Below are 15,077 nucleotides of genomic sequence, written 5' to 3'. Positions count from 1 at the left end.
GGCCACCTGGCAGCACGCAGGCTGCGGACAATATCCTCGGGCTCTTTCCGATGGGCTCCCTTGGCACCGGGTTCCCTTCATTTCTTCACTATTTCCTCGTAAAACTCACCTTCTTTAGTGGAAGACCTTGGTTTAGGATTCGCCCATTCCCCACTGCGTAAAAGAAGCAGCAGTTTTGGGCTGGTTTGTACCTTGGAGCCCTCAGGACTGGTGGGGTGCCCTCAGAGCTGGGACAAACCCTGCAGAAGTGCCTTCTCGGGCAGGCCTCCTCCCCTCCCTCTGTTTCTTTGGTTTCTCACAACCGTGGAAACACCTTTATCAAGCTCGAAATACCTTTATCGAGCTCTCTGTTTCCATCCTGGAGATGTTTCTCAGCTCAGATTCTAGCACTCTACACTCGCAAGTCACCAATTCCTTTCCCTCGAACTTCCTTCCTTCCCTTTCCGTCCTTCCTTTTCCGTCCTTCCTTTTCTTTCCTCCCTTCCTGCTTGGGCCGAGCCGTCGGTAGGAACCTGCGGCAGTTCCCGGAGGCCGTTCGGACGCGTCCCCGGCCGCGGAGCCGCCCAGCCGGGGGTCGCGGCGGGGGCCGGGCGCGGGCGGAGCAGCCGCGGAGGAGGCCGAGGTGAGGAGCGCCCGCGGGCCGGGCAGGGGCCGCGGCGGGCGGCGTCGCTGCCCGTGTCCCCCCCGCTTGGCGGAGCGGCCGCGGTCGGCGGGGCGGGGGCCGGGCCTTTCCGCCGGCCGCGCTTCCGGGGGGTCAGCTGACGGGGCCCGGCGGAGCGGCGCCTCGGCACCTGCGGCGGAGGAGCCCGCACCGCCGGTGAGCAGGGCCGGGCCGGGGGGAGCCGGGCTCGGCCTCGGCCTCGGGAGGCCGGAACCGCCTGTGCCTGCTCCAGACGGGCGGGGCGGGGACGCCGCGGGACCCCCGGCCTCGCCCGGTGCCTCCGGAGCCGCGGCCCGGTGCCCCGGTGGGTGTCCCCGAGCTCCGGACCCTCGGCCCGGTGTCCCGGTGGGTGTCCCCGAGCTCCGGACCCTCGGCCCGGTGTCCCGGTGGGTGTCCCCGAGCTCGGGACCCTCGGCCCGGTGTCCCGGTGGGTGTCCCCGAGCTCCGGCCGGGGTTTGCCCCCGAAGGCGCCGTCCCGGGGCCGCAGGTGCCCGCCCGGGGTTGCGCTGCCGGCAGCGGCGCCTCTGTCGCGATAGATGGGTCTGGCAGTGGTTATGTCGCGAGGCGTCAGCTGCTGGTACATGGCATTGGTTATATTTGGAGAATTGCTCATATATTAACATTCGCTTGTTACTTTTTAAATTGCATCTGTTGTATGTAATAAGTGTTGGATATTTTGACGTTTTGCTGCTAACCTGGGTTAGCCGGGTACGTTTGTCTCACATGGCACTGCAGACCAGGAAAACTCTGGGGCAGCATCACCCAACTGGTTTTATATATATATATATATATATATATATATATATACACATATATATATATTTTTTTTTTCCTTTGGACTTTGCGAGGTAAGAGGATAAAATCTTTGTTAAAAGATTTTTCTCGGAGTCTCTGTTAAACCCTTATGGAACGGGTAAAAAAGCAACTGCTGTCATCACCTCAGGGTTTTTACTGTTGGCATTTCCAAACACGCGGACTCCTCAGCGTTCCCGAAGCAGCCCTTGCCCTGGCAGCACCGACTGTAACGCAGATGTGCATTGCAGAATCCCAGTTCGTGAAGCCAGGCCAGGCAAGGGCACGTTGGGCTGCAAGGCAAAAGGCTGGTTTTGCAAGAGCAAGTGATCACATGAATTCATGTTTTGGGACCACTGTAGGGTGATAATAAAAAGCAGGTGCCCAATGCTGTGCAGGTTACAGGAAGTGGAAGGATGAACTCAAGGAATGTTTCCAAGGAGTTAAAATGTAACGTGTTTGGGGGACAGAAAAGAGTAAAAAGGTAGTGGGTGATAAATATGTATTTAATGATTAACAGCAGGACAGTCATGTGTTTGTTAAGAATGTCTAAAATGACTGTCAAGAAGCCAGTGCACTTTCTTCTAAGCACTGTCAGCAGTTTTCAGCTAAGGTTACCTGATTGCTGTACTTGAAGCCCAGGCAATTGTAATATGTTGTGTGTTGGATTGTTGTTAAACTTGTGAGTGGGTGTATTTATATAAACTCTCAGTAGCAGTTTGAGATTTAAATTGATTTTCTAATGTTAATATTCCTTTTATAAAATTTTTTAAGTGTCAGAAAATGATACTGTTACCTTAGTGATAAGAAAAATACACTGACCAGTCTTTTTGATTCAAACTGCAAAAGGTTCAGAAACTAAATCGGAACTTGTTTCATAAACAAACTAGATTTGGATTATTTCAATTTCACTGATCTTTGCTAAAATAAGATTCATTAGGAAAGAAATATGGAAAAGGATCTTTCCAGAGGAATTGACATCCAACAGTGCTGCTCTTTTTATTTCATTGTTATGGCAAAGAGGAACAAACTTTGAGTTCTGTTAATAAACTAGCCAGACTTCTGTATCCTCACCAGAACTTCTTCTCATTGTTCATGAAAACAATTAAATACTTGGGATATCCTAATGTCATGCTGTGAACAGGTATTCCAGGAGTGTTTTGTATAGGTGAAATTACCTTGTTATTTATATTCCCTCTCTGCCTTTCCCAGGTTGAATGTTAATGTTCGCCTGCTGTTTCCAGCAGATATTTTTTGTGTACTTTAACTTGTGGCGAAAAGTACAGGCTAGACTCCTCTAGCCTGTCTTAAAGTGTTTTTCCTGTGTTTTGAGGGTTGGGCCGGTGTACTTTGGCAGATGCAGTCATTGTCATTTGCCGAGTTCAGAACTGTGACCTTTGACAGCAGCCACGCAGCCGCTGCTTTCCTGCTGTGCAGTTGCTCGCAGCAGATTTACAGATCAAGTTTTTAAAACACTAGAGGCAACTGTCTTTCTTCCTGGCTGTTAAGGAGATCTCTGCCCAGTACCCACCCCCAGCCCGTGGACACTGGCAGCGCCCTGCACTTACTCCTGTCGTGGGCGTCCTGTGCTCTTGGCCGTCAGGACACGCTCAGGTCCCGGCTGCCCTTTTGGAGTTTCACCCTCTCGTGTAGCTCCATTTCCATGTCTTCACGCTCCGCCAGATTTCTGTATTTATTTAGGAAGCCTGCTTGCAAATTGCTCCTTAACCTTCATCTGCCGCCGCTCTTGGTTCTTGGGTGTAGTAAATGTCAGTCAGTCATTTGCACAACAGCCTGTTGGGTTATGACATAGGGGTCGTGGTTTAAAGGAAATAAACAGCTAATCTGGATGGCTTTTGTGGAGCAAAGATACTGTTTTCCTGTAAATACATAGAGAGCAAAGAAGTAAGAAAAAGACGTCTGAATGCCTGCATTTAGGTATCAGCAGATTTTTATATCCTTTCCCTTGTTTTGTTTGTTGTTCATCATGCCTCTAGGGTTGATTTGGAGACCTGATCTGAAGGACAAGGTTTGCTATCAGACCTTGACTGGCATCTCTCAATTGTGTTTACTTAACCCCAGAAGTCATGTTCTGTCCCAGTGTACTCATAGTTCTCCTCCCAAACCCTAAAGCAAAATGAAAATGGGGTTGGTTTGGCCTGCTGTGTTAGTTGTTGATTTTTTTAGTTTGGGATTTGCTTATGGTTTGTTGGGTTTTTTTTTTTCCTAGAGAGTTTCATCTCCGAGTTTAAGAAGTTCGAGTGACTGTTCAGTTTTGAGCTCATTCTGCACTCAGAACAAGTTCCACTTGCAGTCGAATTCCTACTTTAGGATTCAGAGTACGCTCGCAAGCTGCACAATATATGATTATCAAATGTAAATTTAGCCACTGGAAGCTGTTTCATGTTTGCTTCTTTGTAGATGTGCAGATGTGCAGAGCCCAGCAGCACTTCTTACAGACCCAGTTATGTTAAACAATATTTCAGGGACAAGAGAAATGTTTGAGAAGGCTTTTATTATTTTTACTGTTGCCTTTTGCTATGGTTTTGTTATTTTAAATTGGTTATAGCCTAATAGGTTGCTGGGCTCCATCAGCCAATGAACAAATACTTAGGAGAGGATCCCCAGTGGAGATTAAGGAATGACCCTCTTCTGGGAAAGAAGATTCAGTGCCTGTTGCATGATGTCATTTTAATCTTTCCTCTGTCTCAGCCATCTTTATTCCATTCCATTGTTGATTTTTCTCAGGATTTCTTTGTCATCCTTCTTCATAACATTTTATTTATTTGTTGTAGTTACTAAAAACTGAGAGGACTTTTTCAGTAAGTTTTTGTGGAGATACAGATTTTATCCTTTTGACAACTCTCCAGATTCATTGTATTAATATACGGAATTTAATTTGGAAAGGGAACTTTTTTTCCACATTGGTGTTAGGGAGTCAGAATTTTTTTTATTTGCCTCTTGTACACATCCTTTCCTTGTGTTATATGTCAAGATGTTTCTTGTGACCATTCCATACAGGCATGCTGTATTTTTTACAGTTTGTTGAACTCCTTAGTTTTAAGGAGGTTTTCTCAATTTTTATATTAATATATATAGGTCCAAGTTGATACGTTTTCACTTCAACTACTGAGCAAGACAGGCTGAAGATTCTGGTTGTAAGGATGTGTGAAAAATCCAAGTGTCTTTGGCTTACAGTTTGTGGGTTGGCAGCACTTCCATCTGCCTTGATCTAACAGGGATTTTAATTTTGTACAATGAACTGAGTGTAAATGGAGTGGTGGTGTGAAATGCTAAGAGTCAGCACTGCTGAAAGCAGCGTATGTTGAAGTGCAGCATCTGTGAATACAAATCTGCCCTTCTGGGACACTGTGTAAAATGATGTAACAGAGTGAAAAAGCTCTGCAGAAATAGATTTTACCCGCTGTAACTGAGTCTTTGCTGCAATACTTCACAAGCCTCCAGTGCGATGCTTTCCTGACTGTGCAGTGGGATTGTATTGTAGGAAAAAAGCTGTTGCCAATAACAGCTGGAAATCCTGAGGCTTTAGTTTGCTGCCCTGCACCTGTGCTGCAGCTCTGCTACAAAGGCAGCACAAAGGGAAGCCTTTAGTGCCTGGGGGGTAAGTTTGCAAAGAAATTACCTTCTGAAAAATTCGGGTTGCCCTTTGAAAACTCCTCACTGTTTGTACACTTGCAAAAAGTTCAGATAATCACCTGTTTGTTTCTCACAGCTTTATCTAAGTATTCCTGTTCCTGCAGCATCAACGTGATGTTAGAGTGTTATGAAAAGCACAGTGGAATAATTTAAACGTTTTTGTTTTAGTGAATTAATTTCTGTAGCTACTGAAACTCTCTTGGTTCTTGGATTAAAAAATCTTGTACTGGTAAAAGTGTTTCTAGAAATGTAAATGCCTTGTGCTGAGTCTCAAAGTTTTAGGTTGTGTGGAATTTACTTATCAAGGAATTATGCTGTAGAGGTTGTTGCTACTGAAATAAAATAAATGCTGTTCTTTGGTAAATATGGTTGTGTTAATGAGAGGCAAAAGCATTGAAGTAAAATTCAAGCACATTAAGGTAAAGCTTTTAATACTTCTGCATTACTACCTTACTCCTAGACTAGAAATGTTGGATAGTTTGAAAGTACTAGGAATGTTTGATAGTCATATCGAGGCTGCCGTGATAGCAGCAACATACTGCTCAGGAGACAAGTCGAGTTCTGAGCCACCTTTGCCATGATTGTCATTAATATTCCAAACTAATGAACATTGAACTTAAAACTCTGCATTGTCGGTCTGTTCAAACTGTTAATCACTTCACGATTAAAGTCTGCTTCAGGCTGCATTCTCAGATACAAGCTGTGTTGGATTTTGGAAGAGCATGTATGACTAGGTGAGCTCATTCTCCTTACAGCAAATGGCATTTATAAGAAAGTACAGGGGGGTTGTTTTGGCTGTGGATGCTTATCAGTAACAGCAAAATGGAGGTCACACATCAGCCAGGTCATACTATGGGACTGTAAAGTAGCTTAGTTTCTAAAAAAAGATCCCTCTTGGCTACCTTAAACTAAAACCATCAACAGCAGGATTCAAGAGCTTCTTAGATAAATCACTACCAGTTTGGAATGGGGCCAGAATGCAATGTTTATAATGCCAATGAGTTGTTGAGGTTTGTTTGGTTTTTTTCCCTTTCTCACAGCTAGGATTCCAAGAGGAGAATTCTCTTGACCTTGTCTGGGTAGTTCCTGAGGATGGCAAGCAAAGGACCCACGGCTTCTGCATCGACAAAGAGCTCCAGCACTGGAGGGACCAGTGGCAGCAGCAGCAGTAATGGTTCTGGGGACAACATTAATCAGGACAACACTTTCGAATGCAACATCTGTTTAGACACTGCCAAGGATGCAGTTATCAGCTTGTGTGGGCACCTCTTCTGGTGAGTGCTGCAGCCCCACACATCAGCCAGAGCACCATCTGTCTGATCCCAGAAAAACCTGTTTGTCATTCTAGAGGGCCTATGGCTTTGGTTTAGAGGTTGGGTTTGCTCCTCGTCTGTTTTTCTCTGCTTGTGTTCCAGGGAGTGGGTTTCCTGTGTCTTAAACCCCCTGTACTTCTGGATTATTGTGTAAAAGCAAACAAACAAGCAGCCCCACACAGACAGTTCAGTGCTCATTGACACTGTTTGCTTATGTGTGTTATTTTATTTGTGCTGTCTGGCCTGCCACAGATGTGTTCTTTAGACCTAAATTCCTTTCTAACCTCTGCATACCTAAACCTGGATATGGATCTAGGTTCTAGAGTAGTTTCTCCTACAAGCTTGCTCTTTTTTTCTTTTTTAACCATAAAAAAGAAAAAATAGGCAATAAGCTTTTTACATATGGGTTATTTCTCTTTTCCCATGATATTGCACTTGTGTTAGGAACTTTTCAGTTCTTTAATTTGACTTGGAAATAATGTACAGCACAGATGTACATGTGCAGAATTTCTGTTACGGGTAACCTGGTTTGAGCATACCCTTTCTTGAATGTTAAGAAGTTAAAGATTGACAAATGTGGGAGGGTTGGAGTTTGTTTCACACAGTAGGCTAAATCTTTAATAAAAAAAGGCCTGAAAGTGCTTTTCTCCTGTGTAAATATACATAACATCTGAAAATCCGGATTTTTATCTGGGGAGATGGAAAGTCACTGCTTAGGGCATGTTAAGATGAAGTAAGATTAAATTATTGCACAAAAGGATTCGGCAGAATGGAACCTTAAAGATACCAGGTGTCTTGTCTGAATGCTGTTATTGAGACCATTTTGCAGATTATTTATCAGGCTGTTTATCAGTTTTATCTTGTAGCATGCTTGTCTTTCACCTTTTCTTAATTTATCACAGCAATTTAATCTATATAATGGGAATCTCTATGCCCTGAGCTACTGAATCTGATCTCAGTAGCTGACCCTGCTCTGAGCATCAGGTTGGACTGGAGGCTATCTGAGGTGCCATCCAGCCTGAGTTATTCCATGAATCTGGGAATGTGGCTGATGTTTCAGCTCAGTCTTCTAAGATCCTGAAGTCTCATTACTGACGTCTTGCTCATTTGCATCTTGGCTCTGGGATATCTTTTCATGGTATCAGAAGAGAAAATTGGTACAATAAACCCTAAGATTAACACAGCCTCTGTCTGGGCCTTTGGTATGGATGAGGACCTGGGAATGGGAGATGCACAGAAGCACATTAGGAATTTAGATTGTGTAACCTGAAAAAAAACAGTGGAGATCAATCTTGGGCTGTGCTTGCAAAAATTATTTTAGTGAGAGGCTGCAGAACTGGCCCAGCTGGATTCCAGGATTCTGTTGTCACCAAGCTGTGCTATCCCTGTATGCTGCACGTTTGTCATATCGAGTTCTGTACCTAATTCCATTTTCTTCTCTTTTTCTGCTCTGGGAACAAATCGTCCTGGGAATGCTCACAGTTGGCCTTGTTTACACCAGGTAAGACAGCTTTTCTTTTACTTTGTCTTTCATCAGCTCCAGTTGCTCAGTAAAGCCCTTGGTTCTCTGGAGTCTCCCTCTCTTTTCAAATGCGCTTTTCTCTCCAGGGCAATCACAACCTGCTCATGCAGCTCCATGTGCAACACCTTGCAATCTGCTCTTCGAGCAACAGGAAAACTTAGATTCTGTCCCACTTGCCTCCACTTTGGAGTTTCTTAAACCCTGCATAATTCCAGTTTTGGTACAATTACTGCTGGAGCTTGCAGGGTTTAGTTTGCAGGTATAAGTGCTGAGTGTACTTCTCTTTGTGTGCATAGTGTTTTACATTGTGGTACCATTATAGAAAAGGTGGGTGACAGGAAGGCTGTGTGCACTAGCCCTTGGCCTATGCAGAACTGCTGGTAGTCTTAATTTCTTATTTTACTCCAGCACAGGTCTGAATATGTACACACCAGCAAGTTGTTCCCACCAGAACAACAGCCAAAGTGCCAACTCCACTTTGGGGAGTACTTGGCACTTATTGAAATGTTTTGCTCCAGACATTTGTGAGAAATTGCTAAAGTCTTTCTGCCTGGCTGCAAAGGAGGTTTGCATAGTTGTTTTTGTGGTATTTTAGTCATTTTCTTATAATTTCCTTTCTTTTAGTGGCTAGAAACCAGGCCAAACAGACAAGTGTGTCCTGTGTGCAAAGCAGGAATCAGTCGAGATAAAGTTATTCCTCTGTATGGAAGAGGTAGCACTGGGCAACAGGACCCCAGGTAAGAAACCTAAATGCAACTATTTTCATTTGAAAATGAAGGATGAAACTTCAGTTTAGGGTCTTAAGAATAAGCTGTTAAAGTGCTGGATTCACAATTTTAAATACTTTGTCGAAAGACATAGATCTGATATTTCTGCCAAATACTTCCGGCTTTTTCAGAGCCTGGGTTTGCAGACATGTCTTCTTCAACTGGCAATTCATTTTAATTTGAGTCAAGTATTAATTATCAGTTACAAGTGACAGGTTGCAATGATTGTTATCTGACCAGAGAAGCTTATATTAAATGTTCATGTCCTCAGTTTTAGCCTTTGCAATGGGTGTTGGTTATTCAGAAGTGCAGCGTTGATTCAGTGATGTGCTGCTAAGGTCTAAAGCCGCATGGTTGGCTCTGTCACACGTTGCTCCAGCTCTGCTGGATGGCCCCAGGAGACTGTGTTTTATGGAGGTTCTGTGTTATTAGCCAGGCTACTGCAGGTACTGTTGTCACATCTCCTTGCACTTGAGCTAATTCCGCAACTTCCTGCAGAGAGAAAACTCCACCACGACCCCAAGGACAGAGACCTGAACCAGAGAACAGAGGGGTAAGTGATCAAACAAGCTTGAGTGGCTTAGTTGTTTTTATTGATAGTGATATTTATTCGTCCTGGAGGACAGAAATGTGTGTGAGAGATCCTGCAGGAGGATCCTGCAGCTTACACATCCTGCTCTTCCCCAGTTGGTTGTTCATGGATCATTGGTAGCTGTGGTGTGGCAGGGAGCTCCATTCCCTTGGTACCCTTTAGCTTCCCAAAGAACAGCCCAACTTGGATCATGCTTCATGAGCCCAGCCCAGTGTGATATCCCTGGAAAAGCTTTTCATGCTAGATTGTTCTCCATGCTTAAATACAAGGAATGCTTGGCTTTGAAAAGTCTTTGTGCAAGTGTATTTCTGTTAAAACATACGTGGCGTTGAAATATGTAGTCCGCGTATGAACTCAGATTTTTGACACTGACAAAAACCTGCTTCTCTCATTTTGATGGGATGTTACTGGACGCAAGAGGAAGTGAAAAACTATTGGATACATGTTAATTTGAAGAGACATCTGTGGTTTTGTTGAGGAGATGACATAGGGTGAATGTAGACAGCAGCTGGCAGATGGAGCAGACGTGGGAGTAGGCGGTAGGACAGACCACAGTGTTCTTCAGCACGATGGCAGCGAGCGTGACCTGATGAAACAATGGCACATCTGCATGTAACCAGCCCAGGGTCCTTGGAGAGGATCATCTCCCTCATGCTCCAAGCAAACAACTCTGCAGGGTGTGATTAAGGTGCACGTCTGTATTGAATGTATTGGGAGCTCTTTTACTAGGGCATTGCTGCCTTATTAAATCAGCTCCTGTACCTTACTTGAACCTTTCAGCTGGTGCTGCTGTAAATGAGAGGGATGGGTGTGAAAGCAGGGCAGTAGTGGTGCTGCTTCCCTGTTCTCTTCAGATCCTGTACCGGCTACAGAGAGCTTTGCTGTCCCTCAGAGTTAGTGGCAAAATGCTTGAGAGAGTACGGTCAAAAGACCAACTCCTCAAATCAAGGCTCAATCAAGATACACTTGGCCTTTATTAGATGAGTAAAATCATCTTTGTCCTCCCGTTGTTGGTGGTGATAAACCAGAGGGCCTTTCAGAACTGGTTGTCATTGTTTTAATCCTGAGGTGAGAGGACAGATTGTGGGGTTACAGAACTGTGGGTTCTCCACAGTTGTTAGGCATGACACAAGCCCCTGGATTCACGCACTGTTGGTTCTCAAACAGCACACTGCTTCTGCAGAGCAGGATGCATCTCAGTTCAGAGCACTTATCTTGGGACTTGATGTGGTATTTTAGTCTGGATCCCACGGGGTCAGCGTTATTGCATTGTAATTCCTTTTTTTCCTCCTTTCCTTACATCTTGCATTCCTACCCCAGGTGATTTTGCCACCTTGATTTGAGTCCCCCTGGGAAATTTTTTTTGTACTTTTCCTTCAAATGCTCTATGCATCCCACTGGCAACTTATCATTTCACTGAGTGTTTCAATGATGCGCAGGGATCACAAAAATAAATTTAGATTGTTTCCTTAAGTACCTTTCTCATATGACTAACAGCTGTTAACACATGATACATTGTTAAGACATTCTAAGTAGAATTTGTTCTATTGATTTTGATACACTGGCAGATACCCTCTACTTTAAATTGAGAAAGGTTACAGTTGAGAAACACTGTCCTAATTTGTGGCCCTCAAGCAAGAATTGCAGTTGCTAATTTTTCATTTTTCTCAAACCTTTGGGTTGCTTGGCAAATTTGTTGCTGTCTGAAACATTTTAAACCCAGGCGAGCCAAGGGGATATCTACAAAAGTGGGTCAGACTGAAAGTTGCCAGGCAGCGTGGCCCTCCTTCAGCCGGGGAGAGGGAATGTCTGCACTTCCACAAAATACTCTGAAATAGGCTCGAAATGATTGGTACCTTTTTTGTCTTCCGTTCTTTGTTCTCTGCAGGGATTTCAGGGCTTTGGGTTTGGCGATGGCGGCTTCCAGATGTCCTTCGGAATTGGGGCATTTCCCTTTGGTATATTTGCAACAGCCTTCAACATAAACGATGGGCGACCTCCTCCAGGTACCACGGATCCTTCTCCTGTCCTGTCACAAACAGACATTTTACAAACTCCTAAATAACCTGCTGAACAACAAAATATTCTGAACAGTAACCAGTGTTGTCAGTGGAAACATGAAATGGGGGCAGAAACACTCAGTAGAGAACGTGGTCTGTGGCTGATATGTTTTGTACACAGACTTATAAAAGAAGCGGGTTTGTCACATCCATGTAATTTGCTTAAGGCCCTCCTGGGAGACCAGTGTCTGCAGAGAAACAGTGGCACTGGAGACTACTCTCCTTTAATTCAGATCTCAGCAGACTCCTCCTGAAAAGTGAGACAAATTGGACTAGACTTTCTAATAATAATGAAAAGGAGTCACTAGGTGGGTACGAAGGAGACCCAGATTTTAAAAACAGCAGGAAAGGACCATTTCCTGAAAGACAAGAAGGGAAAATTTAAAATGGTGCTCTGTACCACAAAATAATGACTGCAAAGATTGTTCATTTTTCAGATATTTATCTCTTGGACAATCATCTGTATTCTACAAGAAGTAACTTTCCAGTGAAATTACTTCACATTTTTAATTAACAAAAAACAGTTGGGTTACTCCAAGGGGTGACCTTGCTCTCTAATAATTAAGTAATCCCTAGGGAACCTCTCCCTGTCTTCACTGTAGACAAACTGAATCTGTTTTGAACAAGAACACCTACTGCCCAGGGTTTTCTGAACTTCTTTTATGAAAGGTTGTGCCTGGCAAATCTTCCACCGTGTCTTTTGGCACAGTAATTATGAGGAACAAACTCGTTCTTCGTGTCACACACGTCACGTTGCCATGGTCCTGTGCTGCCCTTGGGTCAAATGCTCTTCCCTATTCACTATAGTTCAGTGTCCCCTGGAAATCTGTTGGGGATGGGACTGAACTAAGGAGTCCTGCTTCAGGGGTCTTATACTTGTCTTCCTTCTGATCTTCCCATGCAGCCAGCCGGGCTGAGGGTAGGAAATAGCAACTTTCTCACCAAGCAGATTCTTTGCATCTTTTTCAATGTATGAGTGTACTATATTCAGAATATACACAATCACAGAGAAGAGGAAGGAGCTGAACTGTTGTTTTTTTTTTACTTCCTGTTTTCCAGCTGTTCCAGGGACTCCTCAATATGTGGATGAGCAGTTCCTTTCCCGCCTCTTCCTGTTTGTGGCACTGGTGATAATGTTCTGGCTGTTGATTGCATAAGTCTTTTCCATTATTCTATATATTCATGACCAACAAGGCCACTGAAACAAGTTACAAACTGCATCCCCATCCCATTTTAAACTTCTTGGTGTCTGGTTCCATAGCTAACTATGGGCTTCAGGAATTGCTGGTACTACAGCACAATGAGGAATCTCACATTTTGCACCAGAGTTGGGAATTAAAACATTGGTTTAAAAGCATATTTCAGCTCAGATATCTTGTACAACAGGTTCCTGCCACAAACCACGGGCCTAGTGTTGAGCTGCACTCTGAAAGGGAGTGCTGCTTTGAAATCCTGTGACACCAGGTCTGCGGGATAGACAGTTATCCCAAGGTAGACTGGGCAGGTAAGGAAACTTCTCCAGTGCGACCAGGATCTCCTGCTTTGCAGCCACGATGGATCTGCCAGAGCTGCAGATGTTGTTTAATGTCTCCAGCAGCATCTGACCTTCTCCAGGAAATCATCTGCAGCACTGCTGGGACTCTCTGGGGCACAGCTCGTGATGCAAACGGAACCAGGGCTGCAGACTGGTTTCTTTTCCGTCTGTTATTTCCCGGCGTGATGGAAAACCCTTCCTGATGGTTCTGGTGGCTGTTAGAAGAAGGGATACAAATTTATGCTGCAGTTTTTTAAAGCCTGAGCGTGCTGGAGCCAGACACTGGAAGATTCTCTGGCTGTGGAGCCAGGTGGGGCTGCTGGAGCCAGCCCAGTCCCTCACTGACAAACAGTGTTGTCTTCCCCAGCTCTGTGCAGCACCTGTGGCTGCACTCACGGATAATCCCCTCACAACCTCATCACTGTAGCCACATTTATCTTTCCCAAGGCTTTGAGACTTTCTACACAAGGTCATGTACTCCAGATTAAATCCTATTACAGATCTGAGATCAGCTTGTTTGGGGAGAGGAACAAAAGGCATCTTTACTTGAGTTTTGAGGTAAAACTTGTCATACTGTAAAATTACACAGGAGACATGAGGTCCTGCCTTTGCCAGCACATGCTCGGTAGGGAACATTGGGAAGACCTTCTCTCTGCAGGTGCACACAGACCTCCGTGCCACAGCAGAACAGCTACAGTGCAAGAGTCTCTGCAGTATCTACCAAAGATTTTAATTTGAAGTGCTGGAGGAGACCACAACCATTAATGTGCTGAGGGGATATTTCAGAAGGTGAGCACTCTGCAGCCACTTTGGAATCCTGTTGGGTATTCAGCTTTAAAGAGTACTCCTGATGTATTTGTGTAGATTCCTTCAAAACAGGTATGAGAGATTCCCAAGCAAGATGAACAGTTCATATTTCTCTGACTAGGCAATTCCATTTTTTTTTCCTCTTAAATATTATTAGATTTTTTTGATTCAGGTCACTCATAGTCATAATGATTTCCTGCAAGATGAATGTTGTGACTTCCCTGGCAGTAGACAGAAAACTGATAAATCAATTAATAGAAATTTTGTTTCAATAGCTTGGGATTTTTTAGCGTATGGAAGAGTTTCCTGGGCAGGACACCTTTGATTAATTGTTATAGAAGTTTATTTATGTAATTATAAACTGTTCCCTTTTAGTGTCAAGGCAGAGGATGACTGAAGTTTAACTTGCCTACCTCCAGAATTCCAACTGGCAAGTAGAATGTTGCAAAGCTTCTGCAGTGTTTTGTCACGTCAGATTTATACCTGACTCGATGATAATCTGACAGAATATAATGCTCAACTATTTATAGTTGAGGTGGTGCTTCAGCTTTTGTTGTTCGACACTTCTGAGAAGTTGAACTTCGGGATGGGGTTCTTCTCAAGTGCGTAACTTAATAACTGGGGCCCTTCCCAGGAGAAAGGCTGGCTTGCTTTGGTTGTCCCGCAATGTCGCAGCTTTGGGTTCCTCTCCTGCGCAGTCAGCACCACCTGCTGATGGGAAGGGAAGGTTCGTGTGGCGGTAAGGGTTGGATTCTTTCTCCTTTTGTACGGAGAAACTTGATGCTGGGAGGTTATGCAGGGAGGAGAAGGGTAGCCCTTTGAAGCCTTTATCCCATGAAGAGGATAGAGAAGTGACTGCAATGGATTAAAGAGGTACTGAAATATATTTAAGTAATACATTTTAAAAACCACAATTTTAATGGCTCGGGGGGATTTCCATCTAGGAATGAGAGAGATAATGGATTTAGGGAAGGCTGCCTTTCTTTTTAGAAGAAACATGACAGAGCTCTTCTTTTCCGGCAATTCAAGGATGAAATAGTCTAAAAGTGTTAACGCTTGGTTCCCCCTTTCCGTGGTGTGCTTTTGTATGTACCCCTGCCCCGTAACCCGACCGCACACGGCCCGGACGGCTCGGTTAGTGCGTTTCCGTTCCTCCTCACTAATTTTCACTGTTGTGAAAGTGATTTAGAATTAAAAAATGGTTTTACATTGAGCGGAGTGCGCCGCCGTTCCTTTGCGCTGCCTCGGGGCCGGGAGCGGCGGGGCCACGCCCTTCACGGCACGGGCGGGGGGCGCTACCATTGGTCACCGGCGCGGAAAGGGCGGGGCGGCGCGGGGAGGGGCGGCGCGGGGATTGGCCGGGGCGCGGAGA

General features: G+C 44.7%; 1 protein-coding gene across 4 annotated transcripts; it reads left to right on the top strand.

Annotated features, from left to right (window-relative positions):
• Positions 1-242: 242 nt before the first annotated feature.
• Positions 243-14,918, top strand: RNF185 (ring finger protein 185). Of its 4 annotated transcripts, XR_010723340.1 has the most exons (8): positions 243-622; positions 6,151-6,384; positions 7,906-7,924; positions 8,570-8,682; positions 9,211-9,265; positions 11,193-11,310; positions 12,424-13,687; positions 14,081-14,918. XR_010723340.1 is itself a non-coding variant. In XM_066199461.1 (7 exons), the coding sequence occupies exons 2-7, from the start codon at positions 6,203-6,205 to the stop codon at positions 12,519-12,521; spliced, it is 585 nt and encodes a 194-aa protein (XP_066055558.1). In that variant the 5' UTR covers positions 243-622; positions 6,151-6,202; the 3' UTR covers positions 12,522-14,918. The 4 variants fall into 4 exon arrangements, 3 of the variants coding, with proteins under 3 accessions (XP_066055558.1, XP_066055559.1, XP_066055560.1); XM_066199461.1 differs by having other exon boundaries at positions 12,424-14,918; XM_066199462.1 differs by lacking the exon at positions 243-622 and adding an exon at positions 729-817 and having other exon boundaries at positions 12,424-14,918.
• Positions 14,919-15,077: the final 159 nt, after the last annotated feature.

Source organism: Chamaea fasciata, unplaced genomic scaffold, assembly GCF_029207755.1.
Source record: "Chamaea fasciata isolate MVZ Bird 193981 ecotype frontalis unplaced genomic scaffold, bChaFas1.0.hap1 SCAF_18, whole genome shotgun sequence".
Classification (NCBI taxonomy): Eukaryota; Metazoa; Chordata; class Aves; order Passeriformes; family Sylviidae; genus Chamaea; species Chamaea fasciata.
This window is presented reverse-complemented; position numbering and strand designations above follow the sequence as displayed.

Bases quoted from the DNA above. Each gene is read 5' to 3' on its own strand.
- RNF185 (XM_066199461.1), top strand. From the start codon at position 6,203: ATGGCAAGCAAAGGACCCACGGCTTCTGCATCGACAAAGAGCTCCAGC. The intron at 9,266-11,192 runs GTAAGTGATCAA...TGTTCTCTGCAG, and splicing joins CTGAACCAGAGAACAGAGGG to GGATTTCAGGGCTTTGGGTT. The intron at 11,311-12,423 runs GTACCACGGATC...CCTGTTTTCCAG, and splicing joins CGATGGGCGACCTCCTCCAG to CTGTTCCAGGGACTCCTCAA.